The sequence below is a fragment of the Echinops telfairi genome, unplaced genomic scaffold (assembly GCF_000313985.2).
Source record: "Echinops telfairi isolate 266 unplaced genomic scaffold, ASM31398v2 ScPeMD7_443;HRSCAF=831, whole genome shotgun sequence".
NCBI lineage: Eukaryota > Metazoa > Chordata > Mammalia > Afrosoricida > Tenrecidae > Echinops > Echinops telfairi.
Window position 1 is genome coordinate 85,174,414 of NW_022104341.1, and position 14,975 is coordinate 85,189,388.

At 44.8% G+C, this 14,975-nt stretch overlaps 1 protein-coding gene across 1 annotated transcript in view; it reads right to left on the reverse strand.

Annotated features, from left to right (window-relative positions):
- MPL (MPL proto-oncogene, thrombopoietin receptor) overlaps nt 1-7,049 on the reverse strand; it is an 18,086-nt gene extending 11,037 nt beyond the window's left edge. Inside the window, exons 1-8 of the mRNA XM_004699506.1 lie at nt 6,971-7,049; nt 6,669-6,801; nt 6,184-6,362; nt 5,373-5,671; nt 4,841-5,003; nt 4,475-4,601; nt 459-640; nt 155-297 (exon numbers count right to left, since the gene is read on the reverse strand). Coding sequence (XP_004699563.1) covers nt 155-297; nt 459-640; nt 4,475-4,601; nt 4,841-5,003; nt 5,373-5,671; nt 6,184-6,362; nt 6,669-6,801; nt 6,971-7,049 — 1,305 coding nt within the window. The remainder of the gene's footprint in view (nt 1-154; nt 298-458; nt 641-4,474; nt 4,602-4,840; nt 5,004-5,372; nt 5,672-6,183; nt 6,363-6,668; nt 6,802-6,970) is intronic.
- Between the last annotated feature and the right edge of the window lie 7,926 nt (nt 7,050-14,975).

Below are 14,975 nucleotides of genomic sequence, written 5' to 3' on the forward strand. Positions count from 1 at the left end.
GTAAGACTCTGTAGTAAGACTTGTGGTAAGACTCTAGTAAGACTCTGTAGTAAGACTTGTGGTAAGACTCTAGTAAGACTCTGTAGTAAGCCTTGTGGTAAGACTCTGTGGTAAGACTCTGTCGTGAGACTCTGTAGTAAGCCCTTGGCCATACCTTCCAGTCCTGATGGCCTTCCCCAGTGTATCGGAGCTGATAGCAGGTCTCTTGGGCTGCCCAGGTTGATGGGTGCTGCCACTCCAGTTTCAGTTGCCCGCTGGCGACCTCTCTCCAGTGCAAGTTTGGGGTGGGGATGAGCACTGCGGTGACATCAGCAGGAATAAACTTCAGCCTTTATGTGCATGAGGCATCATGTCATCAGGCCACAGGTTAGAAGGGTCAGAGTTCGGGATCTTAGGAATGGGGACAGATTTTGCTGGGGTGAGGGCTATATAAGAGGGGTGAGAAATAAAGTTCTTACCAGCCTGGTGGATCCAGAAAGGGGAGCCCAGGTAGTTATGAATAGTACCCTGTTCCGTGGTTACTTCCACAAGGATATGAATGACACTGTCATTTTGTGACTTGAAGTGGCAGCGGGAGAGCTGAGGAGGCCGCAATCCCGGATTTGTTGTCTCCTCTTCACACTTCTCCCAGATGGGGTCCCTAAGAATGATTCCCATAGTCATTGAATCAGACTATCTAATTCTGATAAATTCTAATTTTATAAGGGATTTTATCGGCCATCTAGTCCTTCCTGTGGGGGCCCTCTGCCTTCAGCCTTCCTGTTTTATCTTCTGAGGCCCCTTGATGTTCAGCCTCTTCTCTTTATGGGAAGAGCGAGCATGCTACAGGAAAATTGCATGGGCTATAGAGTTCAAATCTCAGCTCATTGGTATATAACTTAGAGTAGATTTCTTAATTCCCCTCTGCCCGAGTTTCCTCATTTGTAAAATGGGTTGGCAGTACCTATCTCACAAGACGGTTAAAAGGATTAAAAGGCCTACATCTTTATAGAAAAAAAAATGTTCTTATGTTTATTTGCTCCCATAATCAAGGCTATGTGCTTCTGGTCTATCAGATTATTCCAAATTGACTTTTCACCTTCCATTTGTTCTCCACCCTGCTACCAGCATTTGCTTCCCAAAGTGCTTAAAAACCAATGCGTCCAGCATAAATGATGACTTTATCCACCTCTTTAGATGAAACCACCACCATCTCTTGTGTAGGTTAGGGCGGGTTCCTGAGCGGTGATCTTGTTTGTATGCTCCATTTACAATTAAAAAAGTCATTTTATTGGGGCTCTTATAACATTCCGTACATCAATTGTATCAAGCATATTTGTACATATTCATTTATAATTTTATAAAAGCCTATCACTTTAAAAATAACTCATATCACTTTTCTCCAAAAATTCTTCAATGATTAAAATCCCATCCCGGTTGGAATAAAACCCCAAAGCCTTCAGGGCTCTATAATGTCTGGTTCCTCCCTCCCTTGCCATGTTCATCTCTTACCATTCTTTTACCATTTGCATGCTAATTTATCATGCTTTGTTCACCTGGGCCTTCTCCCTGTGCCAGAAATATGCCAAGTGCACTCTTGGCTTGGCTTTGGACTGCTCTGACCCTAGATCCGCACATGCTGGTTTATTTCTTCCATTTAGGAGTCAGTTCACCTGCCATCCCCCTGGGCGGACTCCCGGTTACCCAGTCCAAATCAGCACCGACCGTCCTTCCACTGGGGGGTTGTGCATTGGGCTGCTAACCACAAGGCCAGCAGTTCAAAACTACCAGCTGCTTCTCAGGAGAAAGACGAGAACTTTTTTCCTGCAAAAATGTATAGGCTTGGCAACCGGCAGCTCTACTCTGTCCTATAAAGTCACGAGGGGTCAGAATCAACTCGCAGTGAGGGAAACCCTTCAAATGGTCTCTGTCACATAATGTCATTTTCAAAATTTCTCTACTTGTTCTTTTCCCTCACCCTCACTAAAAAGTAAGTCAAACAGTGTGGAATCACTTCCAGTTTATTTCTTACTCTAGTCCCAATGACTATAGCTCCCTAAATGGTTCAGCATCTCAAAAATTATTTATTACTTCATGCATTCATATGTTTGTCCATTTATCTAACCCACAATTGTGCTATGGCCTACGAATACAGAGAGAAATAGTCTTTAAGGATCTCTCACTTTGGGGGGGCGGCGGAGAGAAACCCCAAAACAGATGTTGACATTCTACTATGCTGCGCCAGAGGGGTTGGGGAGCACTACCCAAGGAGGAGCCTCTCACACAGACTAAGAGGGTCAGGGCGTACTTCCTGGACAAGACCGTGCCTGGATTTAGTCTTAGATTAGCAATAGGATAGGCGAAAAGGACTAATAGCTATCCCAGGTCCAGGCTGACACACAGACTGTGCTGTGGGAAATGTCTCAGTGGTGTAAAATGCTGGCTAATGATAAATGCAGGACCACTGAGTATTGCATGGATGTTTGTGGCCACCTTGCCAAGGAGTATGCATTTAATGTGGAATAATTATGGGTACATTTAAGGATTTTAAGTCGGGAAGTATCATAACTCACTTTGTACTTTAAGAAGACCATTAGTTGCCATTTGTAGAAAGAATTTATGGGGAGACTCTAGGCAGAAAAATCCATTAGGATACTGTTGTGGTTTTCCATGTGTGAAGTGATAGCGGCTGAAAATGGGATAGTAGTAGTGGGAATCGAGGGAAATCGATGGATTCAAAGGGTATTGAAGAAGCAGGCAATGACACGACTGCTTCTGACAGGACGTGGAGGTTTAAGGATGGGAGAAATTCAGGGTTTTCCATATTTTAGGCCTCGAGAAACAGCTGATGGCAGTATGGAGGAGAGGTTGAGGAGATGCAGGTTTTGGCGAGGGAAAGAATGACTTCGGATTTGCCACGAGTCGCCATTGACTGGATGGCAGGGAATGAGCGAATCAATTCATGGAGCTGTATGCACAGCTATGCACTTATGAAAAATAAGAAATTATATCTTTTGGAAATGATCTTCGGAACATATTTTAAGGTAAAACTGTTAACAAGCTCAAACATCGAACATGATTTGATTTATATTAAAGGGCTAAATATTATCTATATTGTTACGGAATATACTGAATGCTGTATACGCTATGAGGTGCCTTTGAGCTTACTGAGACCCATCGTGACCACAGGTGGCTGAATAGAACTGCCCCTAGGGTTTTCTGTGCTTGGATGGTGCCTGCAGCAGATTGTTACCTCTTTCTCCTGTGGGGTTACTGGGTAGGGTTGAACCACCAACCTTTTGGTTAGCAGTTGGGTGCTTAACTGCTGTGCCACCAGTGTTCCTTTAAATAGTATATAAAGAAATCTCATTGCCATTGAGTACATTCAGACTCATAGTAACCCTACATATTGTATATAAAAAACCAAATTCACTGCCAGCAAGTCGATTCCGACTCATCATGATCCTATAAGACAGGGTAGGATTGCTCCAGTGGGTTTCTAGGTCTAAAACTCTTTATGGGAGTAGAATGCCTTGTCTTTCTCCCAATATTGTATATAGATGCATATAAATGCCTAGAAAAAAGTGGAAGAATACATAAAAAACTGTAATGTTTGTTTCACTGTTCATTAATTTTTTACTAAATACATAGTAGGTTATAAGCCATGGTATTTTCAGTCACCTTTATGCCTGTGAAAGCTAGGCAATAAGCAAGGACGAACTTCAGAAGAATCAATGTCTTCGAATGATGGTGTTGACAAAGAGTATTGAATGAAAGTACCATGGACTGCCAGAGCAAGCAAACAATTCTCTTTGGAAAAAATACAGCCAGGATGGTGAGACTTTTCTTACATACTTTGGACATATTATCAGGAGAGACGACTCCCTGGAGAAGGACATCATGCCTAGCAGAGGTTCACCAACCCTCCCCCCCCCCAAAAAAGAGGAAGATCTTCAACAGATGGATTGATACAGTGAGTGCAGCAATGAGCTCAAACCTAACAACAGGTGAGGATGCTGCAGCACCTGACGGTCCTTTGTTCTGTTATCCAGAGGGTTGGTATGACTTGGAGCCGACTTTACCAGCTTACCAATAACACCAACAGGAAGTTGCAGTTTATATTTAAGTGGGGAAGTCCATGCAAAGTCGGAGTTTTACAAAGATCGTGCAAAGTTGAAGTCTAACAAAGATCACACAGTGAAAAGAAAGAAGCAAAGACCACACTGTGAACAGCGTTGGGATAAACTGTGGATGAATGAGACTGTAGGTGGTTGTAATGATCCAGGTGGCATAATTAAGACTGAACCACACCAAAGCAGTCCTGGGGGAATGGAGAAAAATTGGGAAGATAAAATACCATGGAAGCTGATAGTTTGAGGAGAGAGTCCAAGGCTGCTTTTGGGGGGTGAAGAGGGACAAGAGCAATATTTTACTTCTTTCTGCAAGACTGTGACTCTCTCCCATGACATTATTCGATTATGAGGGAAACTCTCACCTGTTGCTATGGCAGCATCGGGCCCTGCTGTGGTAGAAGAAACCTTGTGAGCTGGCATAGTCCTGTTGCTGCCACTGACAAGTAACATTCTCCAGGTCCAGTGTGACGCACTGCAGTCCAATTTCCACTGAGGTTAAAGAGGACAGTCCCGTTAGGGAACACGTGACCCTCTTCTATAGAGCATCCAGATCATAACCTAGAACCTTCACTCTCATTCTCTGTACCCGAACATCACTCATCCTGCCTAGCAGCAAGCCTGAGGTCATCAGGAAGCACCATGATGCCTAGAACCTCCATATTTAGCCCTGGCCTTCCTAGAGGTCTTATCTACCTTCTCCTATCTTTTCATTTTTTTTGTTGACTCACCTGCATCCTTGGCTAGATCCACAGCTACAGGGAAGGACCAGGATCCCCAAGAGCCATGGAAGGAGACCCCATCAGGCTGGCTGCGTAGCTGGAGCCAGTAGGAATGACCAGGCTGAAGCCCTGATATGAAGCAGCGTCCAACCTTCTTTTTCAGAGATGGAGCCTTGGGAGAAGAATCCCAGCCTCAGAACCTCTCATCTGAGACAGCCTTCACCTCTGCTGTCTGAAGCCCACAGTAACCCTGTGGAGAGACTGACTCCTCATTGGATTAGTATGCATCCAGAGTCGGGCCTAGGTCTATGGATTTAGGGCTCAAAACGTCTGGTGCCATTCGTTTTGAGGCTTGAAGGCCCTCAAATTGGTTCACTGTGAATGGCTCAACGTGGGAGATCCTGAAATGGAGGTAGTTCCTGAGAGCTATCAGAGCCTGTACTAATTCCCCAAGGGCCAACCCAGTGTGGTATAACCTGTTCCTTCCTGGGCAAAATTACGGACAGGGGATAGGACATGCAGCAGAAGACGGCTGGAATACTTCTCTAGTTGGGGAGGTCTGTTCTGATCCATCCTGTTGGGGTCTTGTGGGCCACGCACATGGAGGCTGTTCCAGAGCTGGTGCCGGGCCTGGTCTCTGCAGAGCTGGACAGCAGGTGTCTGTGGAGAGCAGCTGCCTGACCGTGGGACCAGTAGAGTTCCTGGGATCCTTGGGGCCATAGCGGAGTTCGTATCTCAGGAACTCACTGAATTCGGCAACTGGGGCCTGCCAGCTGATCTGAAGTTCCCCTGGCTGGCTCCCACCTATGGCCTTGATGATACTGGGGGGAGCTGGCAGGCCTGAAGGTAAGAAAGAGCACATCAGGACTCTTTCTCTCTTCACTCTGTAAGTCAACCCATGCACTGGGAAAGGGGTTCTGGCAGCTGGATTGGGGGCAGCCTCTGGGTTCAAAAAGATCATAGGTCTAACTCTTGGCTATCAAAGCAGGGGAGGTTTCTTATCCTATTTACTCATAAGAACAGTGACCTCACGGCAGCGTAATGCTTTGTTAGACTTTTCATCCCTGTCACCTAGCAAGGTGCCTGCCGCAGAGTAGGCATTCTCTACCTGTTGACTGGGGAAGTGAGTTGGATACGTTAATGATGATAAGACTTGAGGTGCAAAATGACTTGTGGGATTAGTTTAGCTCTGGATGCCAAAGCAGAAAGGAAGATAGTGGGTCTTAAGTTGTCTCTGGGGGTCTGGCAATGGGGGGGGGGGCATCCATGTTATCCTCAAAGAGCATTCTTATTCTAGGAGCTGGACAGGGAAAGGTCATCACAAATGGAGGGGTCACATGAGAGAACCTTACCCACAGTATCCACAAAGACCACCCGCTGGGTCAGAACCTGGTTCAGGAATACGTTCTTCACCCAGAGGTGCAGGGGGAAAAAGAGGCGTACATCATCTGGTGCTGGAAACTGACATGTGTACCGGATTCCAAAGGGGGGCACGCTCTCGGAACTCAGTGGGCAGGATCGGGGTGTTTGCCTGTTGGCATAGAGGAGAGGTCCTACCTATATGTCCGTCATGCTTAGCCCTAAGGACCCAGCCCATGGCCCTAAGGACCCAGCCCATGGCCCATGACCAATGCCTGGGATAGTTGTGATTCAGAGTTATGTAGGAGCTTGAGCTGGTGTCTAAACACAACCAATGAGCATGTCTTCATGAAGTAGCTCCTCAGGGCATGCACTTGAGGGAGTCCTCTGGTAGGGCCACAGAGAGGGAAGCTATTGGAGTGGGACTCGGACGAGGTGAGCACAGGACGGAGTGGCGAGGGGCACAGCTAGCACATACCCTGGGTAAGCATACAGCAACTGGTATGTCCCGCTGGGCACTTCCTCTTCCTCATCCCAGAAGCAAGTGAGGTCCTCGAATGTTTGGGAGAAACAGTTCAGGAGCTCTGTGTCCAAGGCCAGCAAGGAGACATCTGGGAGACAGCTGGTGAGTTGGGCTCAAGGTCCTCCTAGGCATGCTCATGAGCAGGGGTGGGGTGGGGTGGGGAGGGGAGACACCAAGTGGGAGGCCCCTACTCTGTATCCCGTCCCAGAGATCCCGCTTCCTGGACTTAAGTAAGCCCCACCCACCACACACCTCACCTTGACTGGTGACTTGTGCCAGGTTTTGGGGGGCCAGGAGGAGGCAGGAGGTGACCATGAAGAGGGCCCAGGAGGGCATCTTCTTCGGCACTGTATGCCTGCCTCAGCCCATCCTCCCCTCAGGAAACTGGGCCCCAGTCCCCTCCCAGGCCAGCCCCTCAGGTTCCTGTCAGATACAGCCCCACGTCCTGTCCCTGTCCCTGCCCCTGCCCCTGTGGGGCCCATCCAGACCACACTGGGGCCAGGGAAGGGGGAGTGAGCAGGAGGGTAAGAGGAATTTGAAAGGGAGGACATGGACCTCTTGGTAGGAAAGAGATGGAGATTAAATTTTTGACTAGGCACCAAAGAGAAGAGATAAGCCTCTATGTGGGTCTGCTAATTATAGTAGAAGGGTATAATATAAACAAGAATAGTAGCATTGACTGAATACTTATTATGCTGCCTGTCTTAATTACTTATCAGCTATTGACTCTGTTAATCCTCCCCAAAGTCTTAGGACTTCCATGACTGTTGTAAGGTGCTATCAAGTCAGGTCCTACTTCCTAGCGACCCTATCTGTGTACGACAGAATGAAACAGTGCTGTGCCCGGGGCAGCCTCCCTGTGCTTGTCATGTTTGAGCCCATTCTGGCAACCACTGTATCAGTCTTTTTCTCTATCAGATGTCCTCTTTTTATTGACCCTTCACCAGGCATGATGTCCTTCTGCAAGGACTGGCCCCTCTTGATAACATGCCCAAAGCACCTGAGACAAGTCTTTCCCAGCCTGATTTGTAAGGCATATTCTGGCTATCCTTCTTAGAAGGTAGAGTTTCCCTTCCTTTTGGCAGTCCATGTTATAGTCAATGTTCTTCTGCCAGTCCCACACTTTAATTGCAGCAATCATTTTTCAGTCTGCCGTATTCACTGTCCAGCTTTCACGTGCATACAAGACCACTGAAATCCCACGGCCAAGGTCAAGTGTACCTTAGTCTTCAAGGTGACAGATTTGCCCAATGCAATATGTGGTTTGATTTATTGACCCCTACTTCCATGGGCATTGATTGTGGATCCATGCAGAATGAAATCCTTAAAAGCTTCAATATTTTCCCTATTTATCATGATGTTGTTTATGACTGGCCCAAATTTCAGAATTTTTCTTTTCTTTGTACTGAAGTGTAATCCATATTGAAGGCTGCAGTCTTTGATTTTTTTCATTAGTAAGTGCTCCAAGTTTTCTTTAAGCAAGCAAGATTGAGTCATTGGCACATTAATAACACGTTGTTATTGAATCTTCCTCCCAAATCCTGATATATAGGCCAGCTTCTTGAATTATTTGCTCAGCATCCAATTGAATACATATGATGAAAGAATACAACCTGGCTGCACATCTTTCTTGATTTGAAGCAAATATCCCTTTGTTATCTTGGAACGACTGACTACCTGTTGGTCAATGTACAGATTCCACATGATCATGATTAGTGTTTTGGATTTCCCAGTCTTCCCATTGTCTTCCATAGTTTGTTATAATCCATGCAGTCAAATGTCTTTGCATAGTCAGTGAAACACAAGAAAACAGCTTTCTGGTTTTAGCTAAGACCCATCTGAAGTTGAGCAATGGTATCCCCAGTTCTATGCCTCTTTCCGTGCTCTGAAAAGTTATCAGCAGCGAATTCCTCCGAAGTGGACAACTAATTCCTTCTTCCTAAAAGGAACAACAGCTCAGCATATCTTAAACTGAAAGAACTAAGGGAAAAATTCAAACCTCGAGTTGCAATAGTGAAAAATTCTACGGGCAAAATATTAAATGATACAGGAAGCATCAAAAGATGATGGAAATGCACAGGGTCACTGTACCAAAAAGAACTAGTTGATGTCCCACCATCTCAGGAGGTAGTATATGAGCAAGAACCAGCAGAAAGAAGAAGTTGAAGCTGCACTAAAAGCATTAGGCAAAAAAAAAAAAAAAGGCTATTAAGGAATTGAAATGTTTCAACCACACAATTAGTACTTGAAGTACTTACTCCTCTCTGCTAGGAAATTTGTAAGACCAATTTGGCCAAGTGACTAGAAGAGCCCCATATTTGTTCCCATTCCAAAGAAAGATGACCTATCAAAATACTCAATTATAGAACAATATCATTATTGCTACATGGAAGTAAACTTTTGCTGAAGATCATCCAGCAATGATTGCAGCAGTACATTGATAGGAGCTGCCAGATAACGTTCATTGATAAGGTGCAGGCCAGATTCACAGGAATAAGGGATATCATGGCTAACATCAGATGGATCTGGGCTGAAAACAGATAATACCAGAAAGATACTGACTTGTGTTTTGTTGACTCTGCCAAGGCATTAGACCGTGGACCTTAACAAACGATGGAGAGCCCGAGAAGAACGGAAATTTCAGATAAGTCGTTGTCCTTCAGAGCTTGTACCTGGCCGTTGTGTGAACAGAACAAGGGAATGCTGCATGGTTTACAGTTAGGAAACGTGTGTGTCTGGGTTGTAGTCTCATACTTATTCAGTCTGTATGCTGAGCAAATCAGAGAGGCTGGATTATATGAAGGAGAATGCGGCATTAGCAACTGGTGATATGCAGATGACACAACCTTGTTTGTTGAAAGTGAGGAGAACTCAAAGCACTTGCTGATGAAGATCAAGGATGCCTTCAGTATGGATTATAACTCAATGTAAAGAAGACCAAATTCCTCACAACTGGACATTATGACAAATGGAGAAACTATTGAAGTTGTCAAGGATTTTGTCTTGCTTGGACCCATAATCAGTGCTCATGGAAGCAGCAGTCAGAGATCACATGACAGATTTCATTGGGAAAATCTGCTGCGAAAGACCTCTTTAAAGTGCTGAAAAGCAATGATGTCACTTTGAGGACTATGGTGCACCTGACCCAAGCCGTGGTATTTTCAATTGCCTCATCTGCATGTGAAAGTTGGACAATGAATAAGGAAGACCAAAGAAGAATCACTACATTTGAATTATGGTGCCGGGGAAGAATATGGAAAGTACCATTGACCGACCGAAGAAGAGATCTGTCTTAGAAAAAGTACAGTCAGAAGCTTGTTAGAGGCAAGGATGGTGAGACTTCATCTCCTGTATGTTGGACATGTTGTCAGGAGAGACCAGTCCCTGGAGAAGGTCATCAGACTTAGTAGGAGGGCAGCAAAAAAGAGGAAGGCCCTGGACAAGATGCATTGATGTAGTGGCTGCAACAATGGGCTCAAACTTAAGAACAATTGTGAGGCTGGTGCAGGACTGAGCCCTGTGTCTCCCTGTTTGACATCCGGTCGTGGTAGTCAGAATGGACTCAATGCCACCCAGCCACAGCAGCAACAACAACGTCCTTTTCTGAGTCTCGCCTGGATTTGAGGCGGTGCCTTGTTGGTGTACTATAATTGTTTCTGAGTTATCTTCAGGAAACAATTACTTGCCTGTGAGGTCAATGATATTGTTTGAAAATTTCTGCCTTCTTTTGTGTCACCTTTCTTTGGAATGGGCACAAATGTGGAGCTCCTTCAATTGTTTGTCCAGGTACTTGTCCTCCAGATTTCTTGGCGTAGAATAGTGAGTATTTCCAGTGCTGCATCAGTTTGTTGAAGCATTTCAATGGATAAGTCTGTCAATTCTTTTTGTTCTCTCTCATGGTTATGGGATTTATCAGGGAAGCTAAAAGGCACAAAATGTTAAGGATACAGTTCTTTTGTCTGAAACTCCTCTTCTCACAGGTTTATTTCCCTCTGGTCCTTCGGCCTCTCAGCCATGTGGTCCCTTGACTCAAGCCTTGTCCTGTGATCCAGGCAGCCAGTGCATGGTGCTGCCTCAGTCGTAGTGTTAGTGCTGCCCCTCTGCTCTGTCTCCTGGTCTCAGAGCTGCAGCCTCTGGTGCTTCTGCTGCCTCCCCCACTCCAGAGAGAGACCCCCCACTGGCTTTGCTGATGGTTGTTCTTTCTTGATGGTCCTGGACTTCTCTCCCAGCTTCTGAGATGGCTCGCTTCTCTGTGCTCAGTGGAATGGTGAAACTGAACTGTCTCCTCTATTAGTGGTTCACACACCTTATTTGCATGGTCCCATTCAATCATTTGGTGAGAGTTATAAAGACATGGATAGAAGAATCATTCCCAGTAATCCCACTTCACCACGACCATCGGATAAACAATATAGTCATCTATGATTGGACAACTCCATGGTCATCTTTGAGATTTCTGAGTGAATGGTTTTCTCTTTCAAGTGTTCAGTTCTCATCATCGAAAGCCAGGGTTTTTCAGGCATTTGTTGCTGTTCTTAGTTGCTATTGAGTTAGCCCAACTCACAGCAGAAGAAAACAGTTGCTTCCATTTTGCACCATTTTCATGATCTTTGGTATGTTTGAATCATTATTTGTGGCCATTGTGTCAATCCATCTCCCGGAAGATGCCCTTTCCTGATGAAATGTCCAAAGGAAAGAAAGATGAAGCCTTGCCACCCTTACTTCTAAGGCGTAAAAGGCTCTTTCTGTAGTGCATACTACAGTCAATATTCCCTGCCAACACCATAGTTCAAATGCAGCAATTCATCTTGTCTTCCGTTTTTCACTATTCAAGTTTCTTTCTTTTTAAAAATCATTTTTGGGGGGCTCATACAGCTCTTATCACAATACATACATGCATCCATTGTGTCAAGCACATTTGTCCATCTGTTGCCATCATCATTTTCAAAACATTTTCTTTCTACTTGAGCCCTTGGTGTCAGCAACTCATTTTTTTTCACCCTCCCTCCTGTTCCCTCCCTCATGAACCCTTGATAATTTATAAATCATTATTTTGTCATGTCTTACACTGACCGATGTCTCCCTTCGTCCACTTTTCTGTTGTCTGTCCCCCAGGGAGAGGGTTATATGTAGATCATTGTGATCAGTTCCCCTTTCTTCCCCCACTTTTCCCTTGCCCTCCTGGTATGGCTACTCTTATTATTGGCCCTGGGGGGTTTATCTGTCCTGGATTCCCTGTGTTTCCAGCTCTTATTTGTACCCATGTACATGCTCTGGTCTAGCTAGATTTGTAAGGTAGAATTGGGATCACAATAGTGGGGGGAGGAAGTATTAAAGAACTAGAGGAAAGCTGTATGTTTCATTGTTGCTATACTGTACCCTTACTGGCTCTTCTCTTCCTTGTGACCCTTCTGTAAGGGGATGTCCAATTGTCTACAGATGGACTTTGGGTCTCCACTCTGCACTCTCCCTCATTCACATTGATATGATTTTTTGTTCTGGTTCTTTGATGCCTGATACCTGATCCCATCAACACTTCATGATCACACAGGCTGGTGTGCGTCTTCCATGTGGACTTTGTTGCTTCTCAGCTAGATGGCCACTTGTTTGTCTTCAAGCCTTCAAGCCTTTAAGACCCAAGATGCTATACTTTTGATAGCTGGGCACCATCAGCTTTTTCCACCATATTTGCTATGCACCTGCTTTGTCTTCAGCGATTGTGTCAGGAAGCTGAGCATCACGGAATGCCAGGTTATTAGAATAAAGTGTTCTTGCATTGAGGGAGTACTTTAGTAGAGGGCCAATGTCTGTCTGCTGCCTTAATACTTAACATAAATATATGTACATAGATCTATTTCCCTATCAATATATAAATATATTTACATATATATGCCTATATTTAGACCTCTATAAATGTCGTTTGTCTTCTAGTTGTTTCCTCTATTTACTTTTACTTTCCTCTTGTCCCACTATCATGTTCTGCCTTCATTTGGTTTTCCATAATTCTTCTTGGTTATAATGCCCTTGATTAAGCCCCACCAGGCATCCTATGCCATTCTCACCAATGATTTTAGATCACTTGTTGTTCCCTTGTCCTTGGGTTGGTTGACACCCCTCTTCCTTTCTCCCACCTCCCCCTTTCCTGTGTCCACCTCCTCCCCCCCAGAACCATTGGTCCCATTGTTTTCTCCCCTGGATTGCTTATCCCACTTATCTTATCTAGATAGGCATGCAGAGACAATAATAAGCACAAAAACAAGACAGAGCAAAACAAAATAACAAAAACAACAACAAAAAGAAAAATAGTTCCAGGTGTGTTTGTTGACCTTTAGGAGTGTTTTCCAGTTGAGTCTGCTCAGGTGCCACACCTTGGCCCCAAAGTCTATTTTTGGTATTCCCCGGGGACTTCATTGCTTTGCTCCCCTTGTTGCTCTTTTGCACACCCTTAGCGTTTTGCCCTAGTGTGGTGGGGTCAGATCAGGCACAATTCCCACACTGTGCCTCCAGCGTTGTCCCTCATAACGATATGGGTCAGTGAGGGATGTCTTGTCTTGTAGTGGGGCTGGCACTATTGTCCTCTCTGTGCATTAGCTGCTCTGAGCAGGAATATTGCCCTTGGTGCTTGGTGGGCCAGAATGTGTCCACTCTGTGTCCTTCCCTATTCGTTGGCTCCTGTGTGCTCCGATCAAAGGTGCCCCTCTCTCTGAGTTGTAGCTTCAGTGCTGTACTCTAGTGCATTCTTCTGGGAGGGAAGTGTGTGTATGTTTGTGTGTGTGTCTACATAGTTGAATTCTGTCAATTCTTGTAACTTTTCCCCCCACCAGTGCCTTCAGTGTAGCTTTAAGTTCTGCCTTTAATACCAGCGATTATTTTCTGTATATGAAGTAGGTGAAGGGTAGATCTATGGAGACAGAAGCTGGATTGGTCATTGCCTGGGGTCATGGCAGGGGAGGTTTGAGGGAAACGAGGAGCTGACAGTGATGCGTGCAGGAAGAAAGTGCTCTGGGCTTCGTTGTGTTGATGGTGCTTCACACAATTCTTTTTGATGTCGTTGAACAATTGGATTGTGTGGTGTGTGGAGTAAACGTCAATGAAACTATCTGAAGAAACAAAAATATTACCATCAGTTCTCGAGTATATGCGAGCTCTTGAAATAGTTGAAGGGCGACCAGTTCTTGGTACCATGACTCTGTGTACTCTTTCCATCTCACTATGTTGTTCAGCATCCTGCCCATATTGTTGTAACTGGGTGCTGTCGGCTCTGCTCAGACTCATCAGTCCTATTCATTCAGAACAAAAGATCACCTGGTCCTACACCAGGCTCACCTTCGATGCTGCATCCTGATCCTGGAGCTTTTTCTTCAGTTCTTTCAGCTTGGGGAATGTTGAATGTATTCTTTTTTTAGGGGGTGGGGCTGGGGGGCGGGAGGTGATGGTGGTACCAGGTTTATTCATTGTATACAGAACTCTGAATAAAGTGTTATCTTGCCAGTCTGTGCATGCTGTTAAACTTTGTGTAAGTATTCATGACAAAAACAACTGAACAATGATTAGGTTCATACAAAGCAACAATGATCAGTCAGAACCTGATTCTACAGACTTCAGAAAAGCGACCTCATTCTGGCCTTTATCTTATGTGAACATAGTAAACCGAGAGTCGCTATGGAATGTCATAGCAATCAAATATGATTTTTCTGATTTTAAACTTTACATCTCATAGGCTTTAAATATCAGCCTCCACTTAAATGACGTGGAACCTCTACAAACAAGGGTCCCAGTACCAATACGTTTTTAACATCATGGTGCAACACATAAACTTGTGTCACCCTCAATAGTAAACATTTAGCTGTTTGTCTGCTTGGTCTGATTTCTTGCAATTAAGATATACTTATAGACTTTTAAGTTCACCCTTTTATATGGCTCAGTGGTTTTCAGAATAAGAGCTTGTATATCAATTTCTACTGATTCCTGTTTGTCTGATTTTTAAAAAATAATGAAAAACAAAAGTGCAACTTCTGTTCAGTATACATCATTCGCTCCTTGTGCGGTTTTGCTGCTGAAAATGAAGTCCATGATTTCCGGGTGTTGTCAGCCACCTGCCAGCAAGCACTCCGGGCTCCTACAGTCTTAACAACGGCAGCAATTTCCTTGAACTGTTTGTAGCAATTCTGAAACGGTAGAATTGTCATCTCAAAGGACTCACTCACTCACTGTCTCACTTACTGACTCACTGTCTCATTCACTCACTGTCTCACTCACTCA